The following is a 27,962-nucleotide window of genomic DNA, read 5'->3' as shown; positions in this document are numbered from 1 at the left end:
ATACTTAGTTAGTAGGAGTATTTATTTGTGTTTTCACAATTTAACGCTCGGCACTTCGTTTTCCTTAGGTTCTTTAGTTTAAATGTTACAATTCACAAAATTACTAAACCATTTATTGAATTTGTACAAACATTGTCTCTTCCTTTTGTTTGTTTTGCACTATTATGTTGCCTGACGTCACACTTGTCAAAATCGCGAAAAATTAGTACTGGTTTTGAGAATACGCTACCATCTGGTTTCAATTCGCCCTGAATTTTGGTGTTTAATTTGACAGAGAGGCCACTATTTGAAGACGAAGCGATAAAAACTGCATTGCGGAAGAAGAGTTGATATCTAGATTTGGTGCAGGAATACAAAGAGTGACTGAAAATAATATTTCCTCATAATGAACCTTTCCTCAAGCGCATGGTTATAAAACTTAAGTATATTTTACATAATAATTTATTAGAACAATATACCATTCATGAAAATAATTTCAACCCGTCAATACGCTTTCTTCTATTTACAAAACAAAACAGACGACACTATTGATGTAACCAATGAATCGACTGATTGTCAAATTTGTCAACGGCATATACAGTACAAACAGATCAGAAAATGAAGACACGTTTTTTTCGCGAAATCTTTATTATGGTCTGTCGGCTTATACCGCTAAATCTGTTTTTTACAGTGTGTTTTATGTTATTGGAGGTTTCTGGCACCCCAGGCTGAATTCAGCTTTTTCTTTTCGATTTGTTTTGCTAACGTCATTCGTTGCTTCTTCTGCAACATACAAAACCATTCACAGAAATCGCTTAGTTATGTGTCATTCAAAAGCCGTCACTCCCTTTCATTTTCTCTATTGTTTGAGTCCAAATTTGCAGTCGTGCATAGTTTACCCAAAGAATTTAATTCATTTTTGTGTCTACGAATTAAATAACTGATTACACTGGCCTTTCATTGAAAAAAAAAATCGAACGGAAACTATAGTGAAATGTAGTGAAGAGTTGTGAACTATAATACGAAGTGTTATGTGGCTACCACGCAGAAACTGCAGAATGACGTAAAAATTGAAAATTTGCTACCGTAGAAAATATAAATCGAGATTATTAGAATTAACACCTTCTACGCGAACATAGAAGTGCGTAACAGTCGCGCAGTGAATTTAGAAAATGAGTAAGCCAGAAACAGATTCGGATAGTTCGGAGGAATTTTTCGATGCTGAAGATTCGACGCCCAATCGCCTTTCCACTTTAAGGTTCGTTGTAATGCGTACGAGTTTCAAATTAGTAATAGGAAAAGAGCTGGTCGGAGTCACGCTTTTCGAATACTTTACATACATGCATATTCTCCAAAAACAACAAATTCTCTTAAGGACACGTCAATTGAAATTGAAATTTTCTTCAAATGATCACCTGTAACGCGAGAACCTTTTTTTTATTTTGCAGTCGTAAATGCAAGCTATCACTTGAAAGTACACAAGCGCAGGATGGATTTATATTCCCTGACCCGGCTGTGCGTGTTAATCCTTCATCTGACAGCGATGCGACACCGATAGGTGGCGGTACTCCAGCTACCAGCAGCCCGACAAGTAGTCTGAGCTTGGGTGCGCGAGGACCCAAGCAGGACATGTTTGTCGAACCCAAACCAGTGCAGGTAAGAAAGTAGAATACGGCGTTAATTTGAAAGATTATGGCACTACAATCTTGTAGCTGTTTGCATGCAACTTTATTACAAGAACAACTCCTGAATTTTAAATAGTTTACGTAGCGTTGTAATCAGTTTTATGTATTTTTGAAGTACCTAAGTTTGTAGGCAATTTGTATGCAACGATCCATAATATAGAAAACTATAAATTGTATAAACAGACTTAGAAATATCTATTCATGCTTAAACTAAAAACAAATACTGGTATGCAAATCAGTTTTTCGCTCAAATGTTTTCGATTTCACTTTCAAACCCATGTTTGGAAACTTGCTGTTGGCTACACATAAAACGACGGTTTTGCACCCCACCCATTTCTCCGACTAGCGTTATTCCTTCCATGTTACTGCCATTGCATTAGTGGTAAAACCGTCGGCGGCCAATTTGTACGTGACAATAAAAATTAAATTTGCATATTTGTATAACAATTAAGCCTAAAAAGAAGACTACTTTATTTGAGCAGTAGATAGGTTAGGTTAGGTTGAAGCGGTTGTCTTATGGGACACACTCAGGCTCATAGCCCATTGTGATGCCGCGTGGGGGAGCTTTCCCTATTTCTCCTAAAACCATTGTGCGCTTTTCAAAAATTTTTGAAGATCTCCTATTTCTGTGGAACTGAGATCTTCCAATTCGTTAAAAAATTGTTTGCCTAGAATAGCAAATCTCCGTCTGGATAGAGCAGGACAATGGCACAGAAGGTGCAAGATTGTCTCCTCCTCTTCCTCATCGAGACAACTTCTACAGAAGTCGTGTGTTTGCACACCCATCCTTTGGGCGTGCCTACCTATTAGGCAATGTCCCGTTATGACTGAAATTAGTGTGCTAAGATTGTGTTTGTTTTGGCTTAGCAAAGATTCTGTGCGTTTAGCACTAAGAGTCGGCCACAGTTGACGGGCGATTTTGCAGGTGGCTTCATTGCGCCATCTCACGTTTGCTTTCCTTACGATTCCTTCGAGGATAAGTAGCTTACATGTTTGTAAGGGAATGCCTATGTCGTTGTCTATGCACTCATCGGTCAACTTGGTGCCGAGTCTCGCTAGTTCATCGGCTCTACAGTTACCCTCAATGTCGCGATGGCCAGGAACCCATATTATCCTTAGGCGAAATGACTCAGCCATCTCGTTAAGAGATGTGCGGCATTTCATGGCTACCTTGGAGGTTGTCGACTGTTTTGTGAGGGATTTTATCGCCGCCTGGCTGTCAGTGAAAATGTGGATGTCCTTTCCAGATATCGCATCACACTGTACCAGTGTCGCGGCTTTCGTTATTGCCATCAGTTCGGCCTGAAAGACACTACAGTAGTCGGGGAGCCGAAAACTGAAGGAGATCCCCAGATGCTCGGAGTATACACCTCCGCCCACCTTTCCCTCGAGCTTTGAGCCATCTGTGTATACATGGATAGACTCGCCCTGTCTTACATCGTCCCGTTCCCACTCTTCCCTTGAGGGTAGGAGGGTCGTGAACGATGTAATGGCAAGTGTGGGCGGGAGTGCATAGTCCACCAACCCGGGAATCTCCGAAGTGCCAGCCAGGATTTTGCCGTGACCGTAGCTCTTATTTGACCACTTGCTTAAAGTGTTCAGCCTTATTGCCGTGCTGCGCGCGATATATTTTGCCTGCAAATCTACTGGCAGGAAGTTTAACGTCGCATATAATGCTTTCGATGGTGTTGTTGACATCGCGCCAGTTATGAGAACAGATGCTAGTCTTTGAACCTTGTCAAGTTTTTTGATGTTCACCCCCTTCTCAAGGGCATTCCACCATATTACAATGCCATAGTAGAGAATAGGCCTAACTACTGCTGTGTACAGCCAGTGTACCATTCTGGGTTCCAATCCCCATCTCTTCCCAATTAGCCTTCCGCAGGAGTACAACGCCATCATGGATTTGCGTACTCTATCTGCGACTGTGAGCCCCCAATTTAGCTTTCTATCCAGTATAAGTCCTAGATATTTCGCCTTTTCTGTTACTCTAAGTGGTTTCCCTCCTAGGAGTATGTGTTTTAGAGCAGGTGTTTTATGTTTCCTGCTAAATAGTATCAGATCCGTTTTCTCCGGATTTACTTCAAGTCCTCGACTTTTACACCAGAGTGATAGTCTATTGAGGGATCTTTGTTGAAGATCGCATAAAGTTGGAAGGTGCTTCCCCGAGATTGCTATAACAATATCATCGGCATATGAGATTATTTTCCCTTCCATTTTTTCAAGTTCTTGAAGAAGATTATTGACAGTTAAGTTCCACAAGAGTGGAGATATTACCCCACCTTGGGGTGTACCCCTGATCGGGAATTTCTTGGCGGATGTGTCACCCAACTTTGCGATTATTGTTCGCCCAGTTAGCATTCGTTCTATAAACGAGACTAGTGCCCTGTTTACACCCATTTCCGTTAGCGAAGTTGTAATAGCCTCCGGATGAATGTTATTGAAGGCACCCTCAATGTCCAGAAAGGCAGCGAGGGTGTATTCCTTATAGTGAAGTGATTTCTCAATCGTGTCGACTAGCGCGTGGAGCGCTGTTTCCACTGATTTGCCTTTGCTGTATGCGTGTTGGGACGGTGATAGCTTATTGCCAATTTCTCCTTTGATATGCATATCTAGTAAACGCTCTAGGGCTTTTAACAGAAAGGATGATAGGCTAATCGGCCTGAAGTCCTTCGGTTTCGTGTGTGTGGTTTTCCCTCCCTTGGGAATGAATACCACTTTTACTTCCACCCATTTTTTGGGGATATAATTGAGTTGTATCGCCGCCTTGAAGATTAAGGCGAGTATAGGTGCGATCATATCTCTTGTATGTTGCAGATCAGCGGGGATGATTCCGTCTGGACCTGGCGATTTGTAAGGTCTGAAGCTGCCAATGGCGAAGTTTATGTTATCCTCCGTTATGAAATCTGTTGGGGGATTCCCGTTGTGAACTGTGGTTTGAGTTCTACTGTCTTTGTTGCAGAGACAACCCGGAAAGTGTGTCTGCATTAGTAATTCTAGTGTTTCTGCACTGCTAGTTGTCCAGTTGCCGTTCTCTTTTATGAGGTAGCTAGGGTTGCTTGGGCTCGTTGATAGGACTTTCCGGAGCCTGCTGGTCTCCGAAACACTTTCTATCTTTTGACAGAAATCTCTCCAAGACGTTGTTTTTGCTGCCCTTATGGCATACTTAAATCTACGTTGACATTCTTTGTATCTATCCCACGAGTTAGTTCTCTTCGCTTCGTTATACATAGTTCTACACTCCCTTCTAAGGTCTGCTATGTCAGTGGACCACCAAGGGGGTTTCGGTTTGCCTCTTCTTGTTCTCTGAGGACATGCTGCTTTCGCAGCTTGTTGAAATGCTGAGGTTATCTCGTCAACCGCTGTGTCGAGCTGTAGCTCGGAGTCAATTTGGTATGTCGCGCCAGAAAGTTTGCTGGCCAGTGTGGTTTCAAACACGCTCCAGTTTGTGCGTCTGCGGTTTATGACCGGCTTGCACTTCTTAGTTGGTAATGAAATATTGTACATTAGGTACCTATGATCTGAGAAGGAGTTGTCTTTAGACACTCTCCATTCTTGTAAGATTTGCGCCCCTTGTTCATTGACACAAGTGATGTCTAGAACTTCCCTTCTTGTAGTAGTTACAAAGGTAGGGGTATTGCCTATATTGCTGATGTAGAGATTGTTGCACATAATGAATTCAAAAATGTACTCACCGCGTGCATTTGTGTCTGAACTACCCCAGACATGATGATGTGCGTTTGCATCTGCTCCCAGTATGAATGGGGTACCGCATCTTGATGCTTGCTCAGTTGCACTTCTTATGAGCGGTGATGGAGGTGGTTGCTCCGCGTCATGTGCCATGTATGAGGAGGCAAGCCATATCGTCCTTCCGCAGGACTCCACCGATATGATGACGTTATCCGCATCGCTAAATTGTATTAGTAAATAAACATTAATACATTTCTTTGCTAGTATACACGACCTGGGTTTACCTTTGTCAGTGACATAGATCAATTTGTATTCTTTATTGCTCAAACCGCAAACCTGATCTTTTATGACCCATGGTTCTTGGATGAGCACTATATCCTCTTCTCTTTCTGCGAGACGGAGGATGAGTGCGGCCGAGGCCGCCTTACTGTGGTGAAGATTGATTTGAACAACCTTCACCATCGCTTGTATGCGTTGTTGAAGGGCAGCCAACCACGGTTTGGTCGGCGTTCTCTTCATCGGATGTAGGGGGGAGAGACTCCTCATCCTCCATAGCGGAGAAGTCAGAGTACTCCCCCATATCCTCTAAGGTGACCCTTTCGAAGAGTTCACCAACCATGCCGGAGTTGGATGCCACCTCATCGTTGTCTGTGACTTCGCCCGCCTCTGCAGATGTGGTCGTATTTCCTGTGGGGGTGTTCTTATTAGCTACATCCTGTCTGTAGACATGGAGAGTTAATGATTGGAAGCCATAGTTTATCTTCCAGTTTCTTTTGGCGAGTGGGTCTAGTGATTCCTCGTTTAGGATTATCACTGCTAGTCTTCTTTTGCCGTCCACTTCGCCAATCTTTGCTACCTTCCAGTCGCTGGTAGGTAGCTCAGGGTTGCCTAGTTTAATGTGTTCCAGTACTTCCTCTGTGTCAGTATGGAAGTCTGGTATCCAGGCTCTCGATCTTGGCCGGTTGGGAATGTCTTCTCGAGGAACGACATCAAGACGAGCCCCCGGCCAAGGTACCCCTATGCGATTAATCGCCAGGGTGTAGAGGTCTACGGATCGCTGATCAGCGCACCTTATTAGTTTGACGCGGGATTGAAACCATCCCGCATCTGAGCAGCTGCGTGGAGGTCCTGGATTCTCTTTCAGGATGTCCCTGTACACGAGCAGTAGATAACAGCAGGTGTTTATAAATTATGTACTCTTATTGGTGTGTAATTAATTAAAGTTAAATTAAAAATTAAATGCACTCTTTTCACACTAAAACTACTGTTTGCTAAATTTTTCAGTCAACATACATATAACTATTTATGTCGCTATGTATGTACTTACATAAATCTGTATGTAATGAAATTGAAATATATGGCTAAATTAACTATTAACTGCCCAAAAAAATAAAAAAAATTAATGGTATTCATACTCTGTCAAGCACTTTAACTTATCACCCGCTGAAAGTATAATTATGCCATAGTTAAATTACCGCTATTATTGTAAGAAGATAAGATATGCACATCTACATACATTATGTAATATATCATACATATGTATGTGTATAAATGAGCATTTGTGCTATTTTATTGAACAGATAAATATTTAGTCTACTTTTTTTAATGAAGTCATATAATTGAACGTTACCAAATTCAAAGGAGTAATTGTTTGGGTTTTCGAATTCATTATTGTGCCTTCGAAAATAGCACATTATCTTTAAAAATATATACCATAATTTAGATAATATTGTATACGAGCTCTAGCCGAATGTTTTTGTGCGTTCAGTGGGGGCCGGGTTCGAAATCCATTGTAAGAATGAAACACCAAATGATAGAAAAGGTTTTGTTTTCAAATAGTGATCACCCCACGGCAGACAATGCCAATTCTTTTTCCGTGTATTTCTGTCATGAAATATCTCAAAAAATACCATTTGGCGTTCCGAGGCGATGTAAAACTTTTGGGTCCACCATTTGTGGACGAATATGAAGTCACATACCAAAAATCGAATAGGGATATACATACAGTCAGTTAATACTGAGATATTTCAATAAATAAAATTAATTTTTTAAAACTTCAAAAAATAACCATCTTATTTCTTAGGCTTTGTAGATTTCGTAACAGCAAAATTAAGTTTCGGTGATCCAAATGGAAATGAGTATTAAGTGCGCTAGTCGAGAAAATTTATTTTGCTATTGTATATTAGTATAATCCCTAGTTTAAGAGGGTATTGTTATATCAGCTTAAAATAATCCCTAGACTCTTTATAGCTTGACCGTGTATTAATTATGGTTGTTGTTGTTGTTGTTGTTGTAGCAGCATAAACATTCCCCATACTGACATACGGTGAATGCTGCTGGAGTGATAGTCCTTGGCCGGATATAAATCCGAGTCGTTTCGGTAACGTAGAACCGACTATCGTGGAAACGTTTAATTATGGTCATGTAGGTGTGGTAGACCCAATTGTTGTTGTTGTTGTTGTTGCAGTACACTGTCCTAGAATCGACTAGCTTAAGAAGTTGTCGTTCTCGTTGCAGCAGTCTTACTAAGGCATGCTTAAGTTCGAAATGTTAGTTTACCAGAACGCTTAAGGTGATGGGAATCCCCGCCATTCCATTTATAAACTCATTGCGGTGTTCACTGGTCACTGGGTGATCGGTACTCATGCGGAGAAGCTTGGAATACCGTACAACCCCTATTGCAGAAGCTATGGGGATCCTGCAGAGAGAGAGAGAGACTGCTTCACTTTCTCTGCAAATGTCCGGCTCTGTCGGCTAGACGCCTTAGCGTGCCTTTGGGGATGGCTCGAATAAATTCTCCAGCCTAGATCCCTTTTCTCTCCTCCACTACATCATCAGCACTGGGTGGCAGTAGACGGTTTTCTTTTCCCTAAATTTTTTCACCATTTTCCCGCTCTTGCCAGAACGCGCCGAGGCTGCTTAAACTCTTCTGAATGTCGGACAGATTTGAAACCTGCAACCATTCACTATTTTTCATTATTTATCAGAGAGGTGAAATAGTTTCACCACATCGGGAACTAGAGAGGGAGACTTGTGCCCAAATGTTTCCACAACAGTCGGTTTAACGTTACTGGAGCGATCCGGATTTATATACGGCCAACAACTGTGACACTACTTGCATCCAAACACAATGGGCCTCTAGGCCTAAGTGAGCTCCTAACCAAACCGAACCTAGTTTTAAGTGACAAATGAATATGCGGTTAATTACACTGTGCGCACACAACTCTATTAATTTTAATTCAATTACAGTCAAATATAGCTCATTTGACGCAAAATTAAATTTACTATAACAGTAGTGTACTAAAAAAAATCCTCAATATCGGATAATATCGTAAAAATTATGTCAAAGTTGAAAAAATAGAGAAAAAACAAAAAAATTCCAAATACTTCCGTCTACAGTCTAGTCAGTTGTCATTTCAGAAAAAATGTCAACACATTGTCAAAAAGGGTTGTTTTTGTTCTTTCGAACTAAAAAAGCAAATTCGAAATCGGATGGAAATTGGCGAAGTTAGGAGTTATTCTTCACATCAACCTACTGAAAAACGGTTTTATGGCCATAAAATGAGATTTTGGGGGTGTATTAGAAATTTCTCCTATATCATTTTTTTTAGCCATAAGTTGTGCTAGGTCTCCATAAAAGTATATTTAATTTTTTTTTTGTCACACAGTGTTATGCCGCTGCTCTTTCACAAGTTGGACAATGCATGTCGAGTAAATCGAAATTGATTCGGGATAGATGGGAACCTGCTACAAATTTTAGAACATAATTTTTTATAGTAGTTCAATAACTATTATTTGTTGGTTTATATACAAGGGACAGATTTCTCATGTTAAGCAATTGGAATTTAATTTGCTACAGTTTGCAGTCTTTATTATTGAATTTAAATTGATTGAGTGCAGATAGCGTATATCTGACTTTTGTATGAAAGAGAAATTGTGGTTTTTGTTGTTGTATAGGGTGGGCCATGTAAAATTTGCTTTTTGAATCGGCTATAAAAAAAAAACTAATCACTATTTTTTCAAACTTTTTTTTTTTATTTTGTATACTGAACATTGTCATTTATGAATGAAAAATAATATCGTTCAAATAACTGCCACGACTGGCTTTACAGTAGGCCATTCGATCAACACAATTTTTAAGCACATTTTCAATTGTTTGGGCTCCAATTTCATGAATGACAACTTCGATTTCGTGTTTAAAGGCATGAATCGTCTCTGGATGGTTCGCATAGCATTTGTCCTTAACGGCTCCCCACAAAAAATAGTCCAATGGGCTTAAATCACGGCTCCGAGGCGGCCAATTGATATCGGAATTCAAAAACGGTAGCCAAAAGTTCGAGTGTAACTTTGGCAGTGTGACAAGTTGCACCGTCCTGTTGAAACCAAATGTCGTCCATGTCATCCTCTTCAATTTTTGGAAACAAAAACTCGTTGAGCATGACACGGTAACGCTCGCCATTTACTGTAACCGCGGAAGAAGAAGACGACTCACCGGGCAAAGACAAAGAACTGTTGCTTTCGACATTTAAGGCAATTGGCCGGCCGGTTCTAAACTATGCTGCGCCTGTCTGGTCGCCTGGAACTAGTGATTCGCAGTGGACAAAGCTACAGACATGTCAAAATACCGCCATTCGGACAGCGACCGGGTGCCTCCTGATGTCACCCATCCAGCATTTTCACAACGAGGCACAAATGCTCCCAGTAGCGGAGCACAACAAACTGCTCAGCAAGCAGTTCCTGCTGGGGTGTTACCGCAGGTTTCACCCCTGCAGACACCTGCTTGAGCCTGAGCCGCCTCCCAGGCACGTCAGGAGACACCTCCTAGACTACGCTGACGAACTCCAGGACAAAACTGACTGAAACCTACTGGACCGGACAGTATTTAGACAGTCAATAAACGACATTCACGGGGAGACCGTTACCACCTTCATGAACTCCCGTCCTGTGAATGCCGTAATCGGAGTCCAACCACCACCTATCGCAGATGAAGAGCTCCAGCTTCCCCGTGAGACTCGTGTAACATTGGCACAATTACGTTCTGGATATTGTAGCAGGTTAAACTCCTACATATCCAGAATTGACCCCGACATACCAAACACATGTCCGGCATGTGAAGGTACCCCGCACGACACTAACCGCCTCTTCACATGCCCCCTCAAACCGACTCATCTAACCCCCCTCTCCCTCTGGATCCAACCTGTCGATGCTGTTTCGTGGGCCTACCCTTAGATGAGCTAGACGAAGACGACCGATGATATACTTACACTGACAGGGCTAACTATGCTGTTAAAACAACAATAAGACGACTCACAACTTTGGAAATAGGTTTTCAATATTTCCCAATTTTGTTCAAGCGTATAGCGTCTCATTTCGTAAATGTCAAACCTTTAAGTAAATTATGAACACATTTGACATGTAATTTGTGTTACCATTCTCAAAAAAATAGGTGGTTCAAAAAGCAAACGCTATATGGCCCACCCTGTATATTGTGACATAATTTTTTCATATTGTGTTATAATTTTGGAGAACTCTGCTGTAGTGATATTTATTGATTGAGAAAATCTGCTCGTTCCGGTAGCGTACGCGAGAAATAGGATCGTTAACACAGGTCGACACTGAAAATGATTCAAGCATCGGACCCGGCCTATCTTATAGATTTTTCATCGCTGAATACGAATCTGACCTTAAAAAGTTTCCATCACGTCAAGATTTTGAAAAAAATTAGTTCAAAAAGTCAAAAAAACGTGTTTTTGACCATTTTTGACCAAATGTAGTGGATGAACCTGAGGTGATGGAAGCTTCTACCTAGCCTTAAACTGAAGCCTGAACCTTCAGTTATAAGATCCAAATCGAAAATACCCTGAATCAATTGTAAATTTTGATGTAGCACAATTTTTTTAACTGCTCGCGCACGATAGGTGCAGCCATGCAGGCTAGTTAGCCTTATCATAGTGGTGCGCTGACTTGTACCTTTTACCTATCATGTTTTTAGTTATTGGGTTTGCTTAGCACGATTCGGAATTATTAGATATATATGTTATCAGAACTGCACTTTACATATCTTTTGTGATAAAAAGTTCATTTTTAATTGACACTTCAACATAACGCTTGGGCTGCAACATGTCCTTGAAGATACATTTTCTTGACTCGCATTTGGATTTTTTCCCACAAAATTGTGGAGACGTTAGCGATGAGCATGGTGAGAGATTTCATCAAGATATAAAAACTATGGAGAAAAGATATCAAGGAAAATGGAATCCTAGCATGCTTGCTGATTACTGCTGGGGCTTATTAAAAGATGATGATTGCAATTACTCTAGAAAGTCACAAAGATTAACCTTCCCAAGTCTGCCGAATAAAAATGAAATCTTAGAAAATGAAAGTACTCAAAACTAAATTCTTTATCCTTTGTGTGTTTCTTCTTATTCCTTAAAACCTTGAGAAAACTTACAAAGATTAGAAGCATCCGTGAAACTTGTATTTGAAGAACAAATTGTGGATTCAAAAAATTCAAACAAAGAAGGAAGAAATTCCTTTCTAAGGAATAACAAAAAATTACCACAAATGCGAGAATATTAATAAACAAAAAAAAAACAAAAAGGAAAAAAAAACAAACAAAAAAAATTTTTAAAAATAAAAAAGAACAAAAAAAAACAAAAGTGGAGTGTAAAATACTGACAGCCTCCTCGCGGCACATTCTGGGGTCGTGAATTTAATAAATTTATTATGCACTAAAATATTGGTTCACCAGCTAATGTCAGATTATAAAACTTTATTACTACTGTCAAAAATTAGTCTAATATAACTATATAAATTCATCTTTCAATAGTTGTTCGTGAAGTAAAAAGTAATTTAGATCACCATATTGGTTTTGCCTTTTTAAATTATGATGCCATATTTGTCTTCAGCGCATCATAAAACCAAACATTGAAAGAAATTTTTAGCTGACCCAGCTAACCGTATAGCTGAATTGCGATTAGCTTGAAATTAAGGTGTAACAGTTAGAAATATGTGTCTTTGGTAGAAATATAGCTAATAGCTAGAAATATTTCTAACTGTAACAACTAAATTTCTAGACAAACGAAATTCTACATACAATTTTTGCCTTTTCTTTAATTCTAAGACAAGCTGCAAAATCAAATTTTTATTTGATTTTATTAAATTTTTATTTTCGCCATCTTGAATCCGACACTTTCAATTTTGAAATTACAAACCCAATAACTAAAAACATGATAGGTAAAAGGTACAAGTCAGCGCACCACTATGATAAGGCTAACTAGCCTGCATGGCTGCACCTATGAAAATCGTGCGCGAGCAGTTAAAAAAATTGTGCTACATCAAAATTTACAATTGATTCAGGGTATTTTCGATTTGGATCTTATAACTGAAGGTTCAGGCTTCAGTTTAAGGCTAGGTAGAAGCTTCCATCACCTCAGGTTCATCCACTACATTTGGTCAAAAATGGTCAAAAACACGTTTTTTTGACTTTTTGAACTAATTTTTTTCAAAATCTTGACGTGATGGAAACTTTTTAAGGTCAGATTCGTATTCAGCGACGAAAAATCTATAAGATAGGCCGGGTCCGATGCTTGAATCAGAAAAATAATCATTTTTTGTCGACCAGTGTAATTGGATGGCTTTTGGCAAACTGTTCTGTATAGCGAAATGATCTGCATTTTACACGATCACGATGTCTTGCTTCAAAGGTCGACCACGTATTAAATAAATGAAGCTTATAATATATTTTTTCGTCTTTAAACGATTGTAACAATGGCGTTGTTTGCAATGGTGGTGAATCTACGTCGGGTGTCTCCTTGAGACAAGTTTTGTGTCCAATAATGACACTCTGATTTGAGGCCCTAGGTACCACGAAAAAAAAAAATATATATATATAATTGGTGCTTACACCCTTTTTGGCTGTTTGACCGAGCTTCTCCTCCTATTTGTGGCGTGCGTCTTGATGTTGTTCCAAAAATGGAGGGACCTACAGTTTTGAGGCTCCATTGCCTACCTAAGGGCCGACAGCCATTAGAAACCACTTTTTTTTTTTGTGCTTCACGGAAATTCAAACCAACGTGCAACGAATTTCTAATAGTCACGTAGTCACGCACCAACCCATTCGGCTACGGCGGCCGGAAATATATACATATACATACATATATAATGCTTATTGGTATTGGAAAGCGACGTTGCATGGTTTGGTCTGGATTGTTAATCTGAAAATTGTAGACTTGATCTTAACATCTAGAACTTGAGTGTATCAAGAAACTGAATCTAATAGGAACGCACAATCGGATCCGTTTAATTTGGGTCATAGGACACATTTGTATAACTGGGAACAAAATAACGGACGCATTGGCGAGAGAGACTGCGGTCTCGCCATTAATAGGACCTGAGCTCTTCCTTGCTATGGGACAATGTACCAGAAGGAGACGCTTAGGATTGAAGAACTAGGGCTAAGATAGGTTTACTGACACCAAACTATGGGTCTACGCCCAGCGAAATCCCTACTGAGAGGGTACAACCAAAAGAGGTTTAAAAGACTTGGAACCCTCCCAAGAATAAACTGAAAATGCTCACGGACATTCTAAGCGGCCATAGTCATCTGCACATGATCGAGACCGTGAGGTCTAATAATAATATTTTATTAATTTCGGACTTGAGTAAAAGCATCAGAGGTTTATATTTCATTAGTTATATTGCATTTGGAAAAATCAATGTTCAAATAATATTTCAATTTTATAACTGTGCAACTTTATCAGTATCAATTTAGGAGTGAGAAATACGAGAAATTAAAGAAGTATTTAATTGTCATGAATTGTTGTCTTTATTACTGTTAATGTGAACGCACCAGCACAAATATAAACCATAGTTAGCGTGAATTGTTTGCTTGGTGGTTGCAGTATTTTTTTAAAAAGTTTTTTACTTCTGTTTCTTCCGTTCAGTAATTAAATGTATTTTTTGTTAGAGTTTAATATTTCATAATCACAAGGAGTACCTTAATTTATTAATTTGCTTAAGTTATTTACACATTTTTTACACTTTCTTTTTTATTTTCATCTCCTCTTTCGAATATTATGAAACAAACAAAAAAAACCAAATTCGTTTCGTAGTTTGGTAGGCAGCGATTTCACGAATTGCGTCAATGCATGCAAAATGATGAAGATGATAATCCCGGAAACACACTCACACCTGATTCTCAGGTATTATCACAAATTATTTTCATTTCACCTACTTTATTGATCTATACATATGTATGTATGTATATATAAATGTAATAACAAAAATAATTAAACACCTTTTCGTACTAATCCGATATTCTATCACTGCTTTAGTTTATCGTTCCAATAATTTTAAATTGTTCCGTACACCAAATAACAAAAAAAAAATTTTCTCACCAAAATCTAATGCTTGAAATATTAATAATACTCCTTCTTTTTCCATATGTCCATGTACACACATGAATGTACAGAATAGCTCCACTGATGGCGTTTTCGCTAATCGCACGACACATCCCTTTAAGGTTATAGAGAATGATACCATGAGTATACAGAGCATGACCTCTTTGGGACGCGTTGGTCGCATTTTGGCCGGCAACATAGATCCGTCAGGTATGCCAATTTTCGCTTGTGATATTTCGTAAAAATATTTTATGACTTCAATCATTTTACTCAACAAAGCTTTAAGTGTCGATCGTGAATCGCTTGCGGCTCATTCCACATCGTCTACGAATTCTCACCAATTGCAACAGCAGCAGCAGCAACAACAGCAGCAAATGTACTTGCAACATTTGCAGCAACAACAGCAGCAGCAGCAACAGCAACTACATCAAAATCTGGGTATTATGGTGCCATCCACCAGCAATAATTTGGCGGCATTAGTCGAGCAACAAAATGCCGCGGCTGCTGCAGCTGCGGTTGCAGCGATGGCGTCGCGCGGCAGTACTGCCTCGCGTATCTCTAATAAACACAATAATACAACACCCTCGCCATCACCATCTCACAGCCACACTTCCTCCTCCACAATTGGAGCTGCTGCTACTGCAGCTGCGACGGCGGCTGCTACAACAGCAATGCCTGAAAATAAGATAATATTTCAAGAGCCGGACGTAATTGCGAGCACCAAGTTGGCACATTCGAAAACAACAGATTCGATCACTTTGAGTGGACCCATTGCGCCACCAAGACGCAAGAAAAAGTCACGAAAGTCAACTAGTTCATCGGATCAATTCAGTATAAATGAGGGTATGCATATGTCAGGTGCTCCGGACACCGAAGACACAGATAGTGATACGCGTTCAGTTAAAAGTGTGCTCGATGTACAGCAGCAAAAGTTGCGCGATGATATCGCCGAGGAAATCGAACGCTCGTGGCAGGAGACAAGTTCAATGGCAAGTGCAAATGCTGCTAGTAGCATCGTACCATTGCCTACTGCAACAATAAATAGCACGTCGATACATATGACTACAATTGGTGGGCGGACGCATAACATCGGTATGAATGCGCTCACTATGGGAATATCCAATATACCGCTAGGTCCGTCAATGACAACGGCGTCGTCATCGAGCGCAGTATCTGCATCCATTGCATCGTTAGCACAAACGTCAACCTGCAATACACGTCCTGTTACTACAGCCACTGTAGGCGGTTCTATAAATCGCATCTCACATTCATTGGGAAACAGTTCCACATCGGTCTATTCGAAGCCGAGTCCTTCGAATTCAGCAAAGAGCAACTCTGCGCCCGGACGTGTGAGATACTTGTAAGTAATCAAAATTATAAAAAAGAAACTTACACATGAGTTATACATTAAAATAAGTTATGCTGCTGGTTTTATTTACAGTTCAATCGATCCTACACAAGGCCTCAATCTATATAAAGCCACACAGGGTGGTTGTGTGGTTAAGCCACGTGACGAGGCATGCAATAAAGCTGAAGGCCCAACACAGGAGGAGATTAAGCGTATTGAACAAATTCTGATGGACGACGGTGCACGTCCGATTTTAGCTGGTACTGGTTCGAATAGTTTGGGTAGCGGTACGAGGTAAGAAAATGAAATGAGCTTTGCAAGAATAAGAGAGTGACAGAGATAAACTAATTTTACAATTATAAAATAAATGAAGACAAAATGAAATGGATTAAAATAAAAAGTAATAATATTAGAGAAAAAGGCAAAAAATAGAATAAAATAAAATTAAATGAATAAAAAAATAAAATAAAATAATACAAAATAAATATAAAAAGAGAATGAAATAAAATGGAATAAAAAATAAGATACAAAAAAATGAAAATAACTTAAAATGGAATAAAAAAATAAAATACAATAAATTAATATAAAATAAAATGGAATAAAAAAAATTAAATTAAATAAAAATGAAATAAAATGGAATAAAAAATAGAACAAAATAAAATAAATTAGAATAACATAACATGGAAAAAAACAAAATGAAATGGAAGAAAAAAAAAAATAAAAAAATTTAAAATGAAATAAAATTGAATAAAAAATAAAATGAAATGAAAAATAAAATAAAATTAATTAAATGAGATGAAATGAAGTAAAATATATTAAAATAAAATAGATTTAAACGAAATAAAATAAAAAATCAAAGTAAATTAAAATAAAAGAAAATGAAATGAAATGCAATGAAGTAAATTAAAATTATAAGATAAATAAGAAAAAAAATGAAATGAAGTAAAATTTATTAGACTGAAATAAAAAAATTCAAATAAAAAAAAAAACACAAAAAATGCAAAAAAGAAATTATTAAATTAATTAAATTAAAAAAAATGATTTCATAATGTCAGAAACCTGGCTGGTACCAAAATCGCTTTTTAAAAACTTGAGAACTGTTAATCTTTTGAATAAATTGGAATTAATTCAGAGATCTGCTCAATTACTCGCCAAATTTTATACACCTAAGTAACATTAATGGGAGTAGAACTTGGACCGCTTCCCACCAGAACATAATCCCCTGATAAATTTACCCGGGATTAATGTAAATCCCAGCTTCTTACCTACGATGCTACAATTCTATAAAAGAAAAAAAATAAAAATATAATGAATGAAGTAAATTAATATTATAAGAGAAAAAATAAAGTAAAATGGAAGGAAGTAACTTAAAATATACAATATTAGAATAAAAAAATTAAATGAAATAAAATAAATTCAAATTAAATTGTATTAAGTTAAATTAAAAAAGAAAAATCAATACAATAAAATAAAATATTAGAAGACAAAAATAAAAGAAAACGAAGTAAATTAAATTATATTAAAACATTAAAGTAATAGAGTAAAATAAGGTAGGAATAAAATAAAATAAAATGCAATAATGTAATTTAAAATTACAAAAAAAAAATAAGGAAAAAGTAAAATCAAATGAAGTAAATTAAATTACTTGACAACTCGCTCTCCTTCTCAGCACATACAACCGCTATTGCAACTAAAGTACAGAATCGCAACATGGCCCTCAAACCACTTGCCGGCAGCACTTGCGGAAAAGACAAATAAATGTTGCTATCGACATTTAAGGCAATAGGCCGACAGATTCTAGACTATGCTGCGCCTGTCTGGTCGCCTGGAACCAGTGATTCGCAGTGGACGGAGCTACAGTCTTGCCAAAACACTGCCATAAGGACCGCGACAGGATGTCTTATGATGTCCCCGATACAACATCTACACGACGAGGCCAATATGCTACCTATGAAGGAGCATAACACACTGCTCAGTAAGCAGTTCCTGCTAGGGTGCTAGCGCAGATCTCACCCATGCAGACATCTGCTTGAGCTTGAGTTACCTCCCAGGCATGTCAGGAGGCACTTCCTCAATTACGCGGACGAGATCCAATACAATACTGAATCGGGCAGTGTATAAACAGGCCATAAACGACATTCATCGGGAGACCCTTACCACCTTCTTAAGCTCCCGACCCCCGACCCCCGAATGCCGTCATCGGAGTCCAACCACCACCCATCGCAGACGAAGAGCTCCAACTTCCCCGAGAGTTCCGCGTAACCTTGGCACAACTACGTTCTGGATACTGTAGCAGGTTAAACTCCTACTTATCCAGAATTGGCCCAAAAAACCAAACATACGTCCTGCATGTGAAGGCACTCCGAACGACAATAACCACCTTTTCACATGTCCCTCAAAACCCACTTATCTAACACCCCTCTCCCTCTGGACCCAACCCGTTGAAACAGCTAGTTTCCTGGGCCTACCGTTAGATGAACTAGACTAAGACGACCGGTGATTACACTACACTGACAGGGCAAAGTTACTGCTAGAACAACAACAACAACAACATATTAAAATAAAAAATCCATACAATATGATAGGAATAAAATAAAAAAAAAAAAAAAAATTAAATAAGATAAAACATGAATACAATAAAAATAAATTAAATTAACTTTTATTGATTAAATCAGTGCTAAATTAAATTTTAATAAGTTGGAGATTATTGCCGCAACGTGGGCACAACTTTAAATACAGGTTTCCAAACATTTATCTAGAATATAACCAAAAGCCATGCGCTTTTTAAAATAGCTAGCTAATTTATTTTAAGTGATTAACAGAGTAACATAAATAAATGCCCAGTTGTAACCATTAATCACTTGTCACAGTACCAATTACTTAGCTTTAATTCATACATTTTAAACAAGAGACTCCCCATTAGTATTTAAATATTTGTGAGGCATTTTGTTTTTTCTTTTATTAAACATGTTTTTACTTCGGATCTCTCATATGATTAATCATCATTAATTCATGAATTTAAATGAACTTTAGTAAATTCTCAAATTCTTACAGCAATCCTTTTGACATATTCATAATATACAAATTGACCACATTGAAAGGCCCGTGGCAATTGCAAATCAAGTTAGTGTTTTGATTATTTTTTTAGTGCATTTTTCAAACAAATTTATGGCTCAAAACTCATTTACCACTTTAATGTACATATGATGCACATTTTTATAATACTAAATATCGTTTGTTTTCCTTTTCAAAATGCCTAAGCGTATTTTTGTATAGCTATACTAACATGCATATTTTTACTCATTTTTCAAGCGTCTTAAGCAATTAGACTTTGCTAAAGTTCATTTAGATTGCTTACAAAATGTGTCAATTCAATTCTTGTTGTTGCATATTTACATACTTACGTGTAGTTTCATTGGAGCTCGTGTTAATTTTCTATATTCCGCAGATATCCATCACTTGTCTACCGTTCGAGCAGCGACAAGGAGCGTCGCAAATCGGCTGGCGATGAAGATGTTCTCAAGCAGATGAACATCTATGTGCGTACGCGCACTAGTTCTGGCAAACAATTAACCGATTTTGAAATACTCAAACAGGTTCCCGTCAAGAATTTAGATACTGGCGAGAATATGACGCTGTCTGAGGTGCGCTCTCCACCAGTTCCCGAAGGCTGGAATCCATTGTCGCTGCACATACTGAAACTCACATCACATTTGGAAGTGAATCCAAAGGAATCCGATGAGGAGAGCGTGATTGGTATACCGCCGAGTAGTGAGGGTCAGCCACCGGACGAAGAGGAAGGCGAGACGGAAGATGGAAGTCGCTTGAAAAAGAAGACAGCACGCTTTAAACGTTTCCTTGGCTCTACGGTGAGAAAAACGGTTGATAAGGCAAAATCGTTGGCATCCGAAGTGTCACACGCCCGGCACAAAGAGGATGTCGCCGATATAACGGATGTCATGAATCCGGAGGCGAATATAAAAATAAAAGCTTCATCAACTAATAAGGGACCATATGAATTTACCAAATTGCAACATGTGCAGGTTAGTTTACTTATTGCAAAACTGAGCGCAGAGAATATTAATCGATTTTCGTTCATTGCTGCAGGATTTGTATGGCGAACATACCGGCGCTGTTTGGTGCATGAAATTCAGCTCCTGTGGACGTCTACTAGCTACTGCTGGCCAAGACAAAGTGCTACGTATATGGGTATTAAAGGATGCTTATCCATTTTTCCAGGTGCGTACTTTCATTGCGTATTTTATGTGGAGTTTCTATGTTCACACTCTTCTTTAGGATATGCGCACAAAATATAACGCTGATCAGAAATCATCTCCTACGCCCTCGCAAGAGTCGCTTGTATCCCAGCATTCAGAGGAGGCGATCGCCATGGCGGCCGCAGCTGAAAAATGCACTGGCCCATTTATGCCGAAAGCGTTTTGCACCTACATTGGCCACACCTCGGACTTGTTGGACGTGTCTTGGTCGAAAAACTATTTCATACTTTCCAGTTCTATGGATAAGACTGTGCGTTTGTGGCATATTTCGCGTAAAGAGTGTCTTTGCTGCTTTCAACACATTGACTTCGTCACAGCAATTGCTTTTCATCCGCGTGACGATCGTTATTTTCTAAGTGGCAGCTTGGATGGTAAACTACGCTTATGGAACATACCCGACAAGAAGGTGGCGCTGTGGAACGAAGTCGACGGCCAAACTAAATTGATTACGGCAGCGAATTTCTGTCAAAACGGCCAATTTGCTGTTGTCGGCTCGTACGATGGACGTTGTATTTTCTACAACACAGATCAGTTAAAATATCACACACAGATACATGTACGTTCGACACGTGGCAAAAATCGTATTGGCCGTAAAATAAGTGGCATTGAACCAATGCCTGGCGAGGACAAGATACTTGTGACCTCTAATGATAGTCGTGTGAGATTGTACGATTTGCGAGATTTAAATTTATCCTGCAAATACAAGGGCTATTTGAATGTGTCATCGCAAATTAAGGCATCCTTTAGTCACGACGGAAAGTATATAATTGCTGGGTCGGAAAATCAATGCATATATATTTGGAAAACGAATCACGATTACTCGAAATTGAGCTCGGTGAGTATACAGATTGGAAACAAATTAGTAAAATATTTCTCTGAAGCGACTGACCATAAAGCAAACGCAACGACACAACGCAATGTTGGCACAACTACGTTCTGGATATTGTAGCAGGTTAAACTCTTACCTATCCAGAATCGAACCCGACATACTAAACATATGTCCAGCATGTGAAGGTACCCCGCACGACACTAACCACCTCTTCACATGCCCCATCAAACCCACTCATCTAACACCTCTCTCCCTCTGGACCCAACCCGTCGAAACTGCCAGTTTCCTGGGCCTACCGTTAGATGAGCTAGACGAAGACGACCGGTAATTACACTACATTGACAGGGCGAAGATACTGCTACAACAACACAACGCAATGGGTATCCGAAAAAGTAAACTCTTTGATTATGGCTTGAAAGCTCTTAAGGCCCACGGCTCATTTGGGAGGGTTTTTTGGGTGTTTCTTTAAAGGTGTGTAAAACGGAAACGAAAAAAGATTTTTATTTTTCTTTTCAGTATTTTATTTATTGATCCATTATTAAAAAACAATTTTTTTTCGCCATGCGAGGTTCGTTCAAAAAGTTGTCAGCCCTTAAAAAATGGTCTTCCAAAACAAAGCGACACGGATTCCGGAACCACAGGTGTTTGAAATCAAAATGAATGTCGTTATTATCTGAAGTAAGATCTTAAAAAAAAAATTTACAAAATGGCGGACGTTCAAGGATGAAAAACCGATTTTTATCCTTTTTTACTTACAAAGTCTGAAAAAAAATTAAACAAATTTTGTAGCGTGTAGTGTACACGATAATGACATTAATTCTACGTCATTTAAATTTTATTTCATCAAAATCGGTTCAGTAGAACCGGCTATATCTGTGCCCATTGTCCATTTGATGGCTGACAACTTTTTGAACGAACCTCGTATGGGCAACATTTTTTTTTATTTTTTAAGAATGGATAAAAAAATAAAATACATACTCAAAACAAAAACACAAAATCTTTTTATGTTTCCGTTTTACACGCTCTTAAAGAAACGCCCAAAAAACACCATTTCGAATGAGGCGAGAGCCTTAAAGCTTAGGAAAAAATAACCGTCTAATAAATATGTATGTTATTGTTCGATTGAAAAGAATTAGTCGTGTGACCAAAGCTGCTGTGAAAAAATTGCTATTGATGATTATAATTCAATTATGTAGTTTAGAAAAACTGTTCCTGTTGCTCTTGTTGTAGCAGCTTAGTAAACCCTGTCAGTGCGGCGTAGTCACCGGTAGTCTTCGTTCAACTCATCTAACGGTAGAACCAGAAAACAGGTCCTCTTAAAATATTGTTATTATTAAATAAATTTTCTGTGAATAATGACATAATTTAGATGTCCACCATAAACACGTCTACAGGCTGTCATACAAAAAATCCGCCAAAAAATCGATTCATGAATGAAGAATCGTTTTAAGAACGTCGGGATATCGATGTTGAAAGTTATTCAGCAACACTTCGCGCTACACCACCAATATTTTCAATAGAACGTCCAGTTTTTCGTCTGCCAGTCCTTTTTGTATTCTCAACAGGACCAGTTTCTTGAAATTTTCCACCAACCTTTGAATTGTCTCATTCGGACGATTATTTCGTCCAAGAAAATCACGAATTTTGCGATTTGTTGTTCTTAGACACCGTTAATTTTCATAATAAGTTCCGATAATTTTCAGACGTTATTCTATCGTGTAAAATTGTACAACTGTCTAGTTGAAAACTGTCAAAGATGACATAAAAACAGATGTCCTAGGAATTATTTACTACTGACATCTAGGCGCCACTTTTGAAAGACCCTTTTATGTACAGAGTTAACAGGAAAGTCGTCCTAGGTACTTAAAGATATTATTATCTAGGTCATTTCTGATTAATTGTTAATCAAGACGATGTTCAAATCTCAGCCATTTTTGAGATACATTATATTTGAAAGATTATTTTAAAATAAATAATTTTTTCTTTTTATTTTTGCTTGTGAGCCCACTTTTTTTAAATGATAGTATAAAGGCTCCGATTTTTTTTTCTGTTTTTAGTTAAAGGGTATAATGAATAAATAAAAATTATTAATAAAACTTGAACCAAACTCGGCCAGTTAAAAACGGCTGTTTAACAAAATTTGTGATGCACGACTTTTCCCTAAGATTTTCCTACTTCACATTATAAAAAATAAAAAAAATCCTTTTGTATGGAAACTATTCTGCGAACTATTTCGTCTGCAAACTAATATAGTAGGTCTTTTTAGCCATCCAAAAGGGTATACTACTTAACCTGTTAACCAGGGAATTAGCTGTTGCTCAACTCGTTTCAGAATGGGGACTTTTTCTTCGCAGCGATAAGTAATATCACACCTCAAATAATAAAATAATATCGTTTTTAACTTATGGTTTTTATTTATTTTGATAAAATACTTTATAATTCAAATGTATTCAATATATATTTACGAAATATTTCGTCATACCCAGTTAACAGGTTAAAGAAGAAACAAGTGAGCCCGCGGGCGCAACTTGGGGCCGGGGGATTTTTTATAAGCAGGAAAAAATTGTAAAAAATACGTGACTAAAACAATAAAAAAACTTCATTTATACGTTTTTTTCATTAAAGTGCGCACTCGTCATAACAGCCACTATTTCTGATACAAAATCTCATTATTTTTTTACTTTTCACGATCCTCGTTTTTAAATGCTGCCTCATTTCGTTAGCCGCGTCAAGTATCTTTTGTTTTATCGATTGGAGTCATCTTATTGTAAACGAGGTGCTTCATTCCTTAGGATTCTAAGACGACTATTCTGGTAATTTTTAGGTCAGTGAGTTTTTTTGCAGATTCGGGGAGACTTACTCAAACTTTACATTTTTTAAGTAAAATTAAGTTTCAGAAAGCTTCCTGGTAGCTCAAGTCGTTAGCTATAATAGAAATATGTTCACTTCACGCCTAAAGTCGAAAAAGCCAGTCTGCCCAAACGGAGGGTTAACGATTTCTTCATACCTCAATGCAAAAAAAAAATATATATTTTTATAAAATTTTTTCTCTCTCAGGTACGCCGTGATCGCAGTGATTTCTGGGAAGGCATTAAGGCCCACAATGCTACTGTAACTTGTGCCATTTTTGCACCACATCCAGAGGCCATCATAAAATCGGAGCCCGATGAAATTGGACATAGCGAAAAGGTGAGTAAAGTGGCACAACTAAATAGTTGGAAGATGTTTCAAAAAGACTTTTGCTGATTGTTGCGGCAGGCGCTTATTTATAATTTGTATCATTAATTTAGAGTTGGAATCATTATTATTTATGCAGATATAATGCAAAGACAACAGTATATTTTTATTCTAAGTAGAGAAAGTAAAAGTCCAAATTTTTAATTCTTAAAAGTATCAAACCATATTTTTGTCAAAGTTCTTGATGGTTGAATGAGATTGGCATCCAAATAGGTGTAAGTGCAAGTAAGGGTGGTTTTTTTAAGAGCTATAGGAAAAACACACGTAAAATTCAAAAAAATGTATGAAATTTTTATTTAAATCGATAGTACAGTCCATATAATTTAATGTTTGAAGATTATTTCATGCAAATGTTGACCGCGACTGCGCTGCAAATGGTCCATCCGATTAGTCCAACTTTGGCCTACTCTTTCCAATGTTTCGGCCGGTATCTCACATATAAATGTTTTAATGTTGTCTTCCAATCCGTTAATTGAAGCAGGCTTGTCTGAATAGACATGAGCTTTAACATCGCCCCACAAAAAATAATCTAAAGGCGTTATATCGCACGATCTGGGTGGCCAATTGACAGGTCCCGAACGTGAAATAAAATGTTCACCGAACTCGCCTCTCAACAAGTCCATTGTTACGCGTGCTGTGTGGCATGTGGCACCGTCTTGCTGAAACCAAATGTCATGCAAGTCAAGCTCTTGCATTTTGGGCAAAAAAAGTTGGATATCACAGTTACGTTACGATTCGCAGCATCTTTGAAGAAGTACGGTCCAATGATACCTCCAGCCCATAAACCGCTGTGACCTTTTCTGGATACATTGGTAGCTCTTTCAATTCTTCTGGCTGATCTTCACTCCAAAATCGACAATTCTGCTTAATTACGTAGCCATTGATCCAAAAATGAGCTTCGTCGCTGAACACAATTTTTCGATAAAAAAAGTGGATCTTCGGCCAACTTTCCAAGAGCCCATTCACCAAAAATTCTGAGTTTCGGTAGGTCGTTCGGCTTCAATTCTTGCACCCGCTGTATTTTGAAAGGCTTCACACCTAAATCCTTTCGCAAAATTTTCCACGTTGTTGAGTAACAGAGGCCGAATTGCTGCGAACGGCGACGAATCGATAATTGAAGGTCATCATTAACACTGGCCGATACAGCTGCGATATTTTCTTCAGTTCGCACTCTACGTAAGCGTGTTGGTGGTTTGATGTCCAATAATGTAAATTTGGTTCTAAATTTAGTCACAATAGCTCGAATAGTCGCTTCAGTGGGTCGATTAAACTGCCCATAAAATGGAAGAAGCGCGCGATAAACTTTCTTAACAGAACACGAATTTTTATAATAAAATTCAATGATTTGCAAGCGTTGTTCGTTTGTAAGACGATTCATGGTTAAATTATAGACCAAACTGAAGGTGTTTGGCAGTGAAACAAAACACGAAACGTGCGTCAGCTGTTTAAACCAACTGTTTAAAAAGATAATAGCTAAAAAATCACCCGTTATATAAATACATAAAGAAATAATAAATTTGTGGCAATAACAATGTTAACTGCTCACAGCTCAAACATTAATCAAAAATTAAAGTCTGCAATAAGAAATTCTCTATAGCGTAAGGCCGAGTATATAAAGCAAGTTAGTCTTTTCTAATTGTGGCCATTAAGTACATCTATTACTTCTGCTTCAGTTAGCTTCGCTGCGTTTAGGTATCTTGTTCTGATCTCCTTCAGTATCAAACATCTTCCTAAGAAGTGCTGCATATTTTCTTCCTCGTTTAAATTGCAGAGGGTGCATATTTTCTGGGTATTTCCACACGTGGTGCATTTAGTTTTAGTAAACCACATCTTGCTTTTGAAAATTGTAGTACTATCAGCTAGCCGCATATCTATCTTTAATATATGATTTCCCTTTTGAGTAGTTTTAATGTTTATGAATTCGCGTCGCGCTTGATTGCGCTTTTTGCCTTGCCATGTTGAGATCTTTTATTTTCATTTTGGTAAGAAGTTGCACACAGCGATCTTGCCAGTCTATAACAGTGATGTTTTCTTCAAACTTCCGACCGAACTCCATTCTCCTGTCGTTCAGATGCTTAAGCCAAAACACATTTTTATTTAAGATGCCTTGCGTTAGTTTGTGTGGGAGTCTGTTGCAATTGAATTTATTAAAAAAATGTCATGTTCGAGACTGTACTCGTATATTTTCTATTGCAAAACTAAACTCGTAGGACAACATTTTTTTCTTATATGTGAGAAAGTTTTACATTTTTTTACTATTGATCATTAACACAAATTTTCCTTGCTTTCCATTTTTAGTTACAAAACCATCAGCCGGATCCACTCGTCGAACAGCATAAAAAGGGTTGTGGTTATGTAATGGTTAGCGCCGACTTCAATGGTGCCATCAAAGTGTTTATCAACAAAACGAAACCCAAACACAGCAGCTTACCCTACACAGCAATCGCAGACTAAGCTATTCATTTATTATACGCTGATTTAAAAATAAAAAGTGATATTGATTAAGAAAGCCTAGGCTTGGTTGGCACTCGCTACCCACCACCTTAGGCGTTATTCATTAAATTCAAAGCGACGAAAGTTTAAAAGTAAGCAAATGCTTTGCCAATAGACTAATGAAAAACTATTTTCCGCAATACAAAATACAAAAAACAAGAAAAAAAAACAAAAAAAAAAAACAAAACATAAAAAATAAACTTGGTTTGGCTCGATTTGTAACGTTTAAAACAAAAGAAGTCGTGCGTGCATGTAGATATATTTTATTTAAATTAACAAAAAAAAAACAGTAATTTAACTATGCCGCTTCCGTTGAGGAAGAAGCAACACGTTTTCGAAATTGTTAAAAGATACCCCCTTTTCCCCTTTTCTTATAATTATGTTGAATTAAGAATGACGATTCATTTGATCAAAAGAGTATTAAGTGTTGTACATTGACTTCGCTAATGGATTTATTATGAGAAGCAAATATACTAGACGTATTCATGTTTTTGTCCGTACTTTACATACCAGACATTATTCTTCGCTGCACTGCGCTGCTGTATTGTCATGCAAATGTGTTATTGTTATTATTATTGTTGTTATGAAAGTATTTAATTTTTTAAATTTCGCAAGTTTTCGAAGGTTTAATTTTTACTCAATTGACGTTCATACATATATATAAACATATGCTACTACCACCTACATACATCTACACTATGTACGTCGTAGACTAGTCTCGAAACAATAAACGTCGCTTATAAATAAATAAATAAAATAATTAATTACAATAGTATTGGGGGTAAAAACTAGACAAAAAGTCAATTCGTTTAGATAGCACATTGCAGAGCATTGCATTGCAGATTTGTTTACTAAGTTGTAAAGAAGCCAATTAACTATATAGTTATATATGTGTGTGTATTTATATTGCTAATATGTACGTGTGCATGTAAAGGAAGTGATTATGTAAAGGAAAACAAAAACTATCAATCAAAATAAAATGCAAAAAATATTTTATTTACAATAATCGAATGTTTTTCAAAT

The 27,962-nt window shown here is 37.8% G+C and overlaps 1 protein-coding gene across 3 annotated transcripts; it reads left to right on the top strand.

Annotated features, from left to right (window-relative positions):
* Positions 1-809: 809 nt before the first annotated feature.
* On the top strand, positions 810-27,945 carry LOC129238349 (uncharacterized). Of its 3 annotated transcripts, XM_054873521.1 has the most exons (12): positions 810-1,237; positions 1,428-1,635; positions 14,468-14,557; positions 14,827-14,965; positions 15,035-16,115; positions 16,173-16,397; positions 19,552-19,642; positions 19,700-20,146; positions 20,211-20,342; positions 20,400-21,215; positions 24,267-24,398; positions 26,745-27,945. In XM_054873521.1, the coding sequence occupies exons 1-12, from the start codon at positions 1,152-1,154 to the stop codon at positions 26,898-26,900; spliced, it is 3,603 nt and encodes a 1,200-aa protein (XP_054729496.1). In that variant the 5' UTR covers positions 810-1,151; the 3' UTR covers positions 26,901-27,945. The 3 variants fall into 3 exon arrangements, with proteins under 3 accessions (XP_054729496.1, XP_054729428.1, XP_054729376.1); XM_054873453.1 differs by having other exon boundaries at positions 16,197-16,397; positions 19,552-20,146; XM_054873401.1 differs by having other exon boundaries at positions 19,552-20,146.
* The last annotated feature ends 17 nt before the right edge of the window (positions 27,946-27,962 follow it).

The sequence above is a fragment of the Anastrepha obliqua genome, chromosome 1 (genome assembly GCF_027943255.1).
Source record: "Anastrepha obliqua isolate idAnaObli1 chromosome 1, idAnaObli1_1.0, whole genome shotgun sequence".
Lineage (NCBI taxonomy): Eukaryota > Metazoa > Arthropoda > Insecta > Diptera > Tephritidae > Anastrepha > Anastrepha obliqua.
The sequence above is the reverse complement of the archived record's forward strand: the minus strand, read 5'-3'. Positions and strand labels throughout refer to the sequence as shown.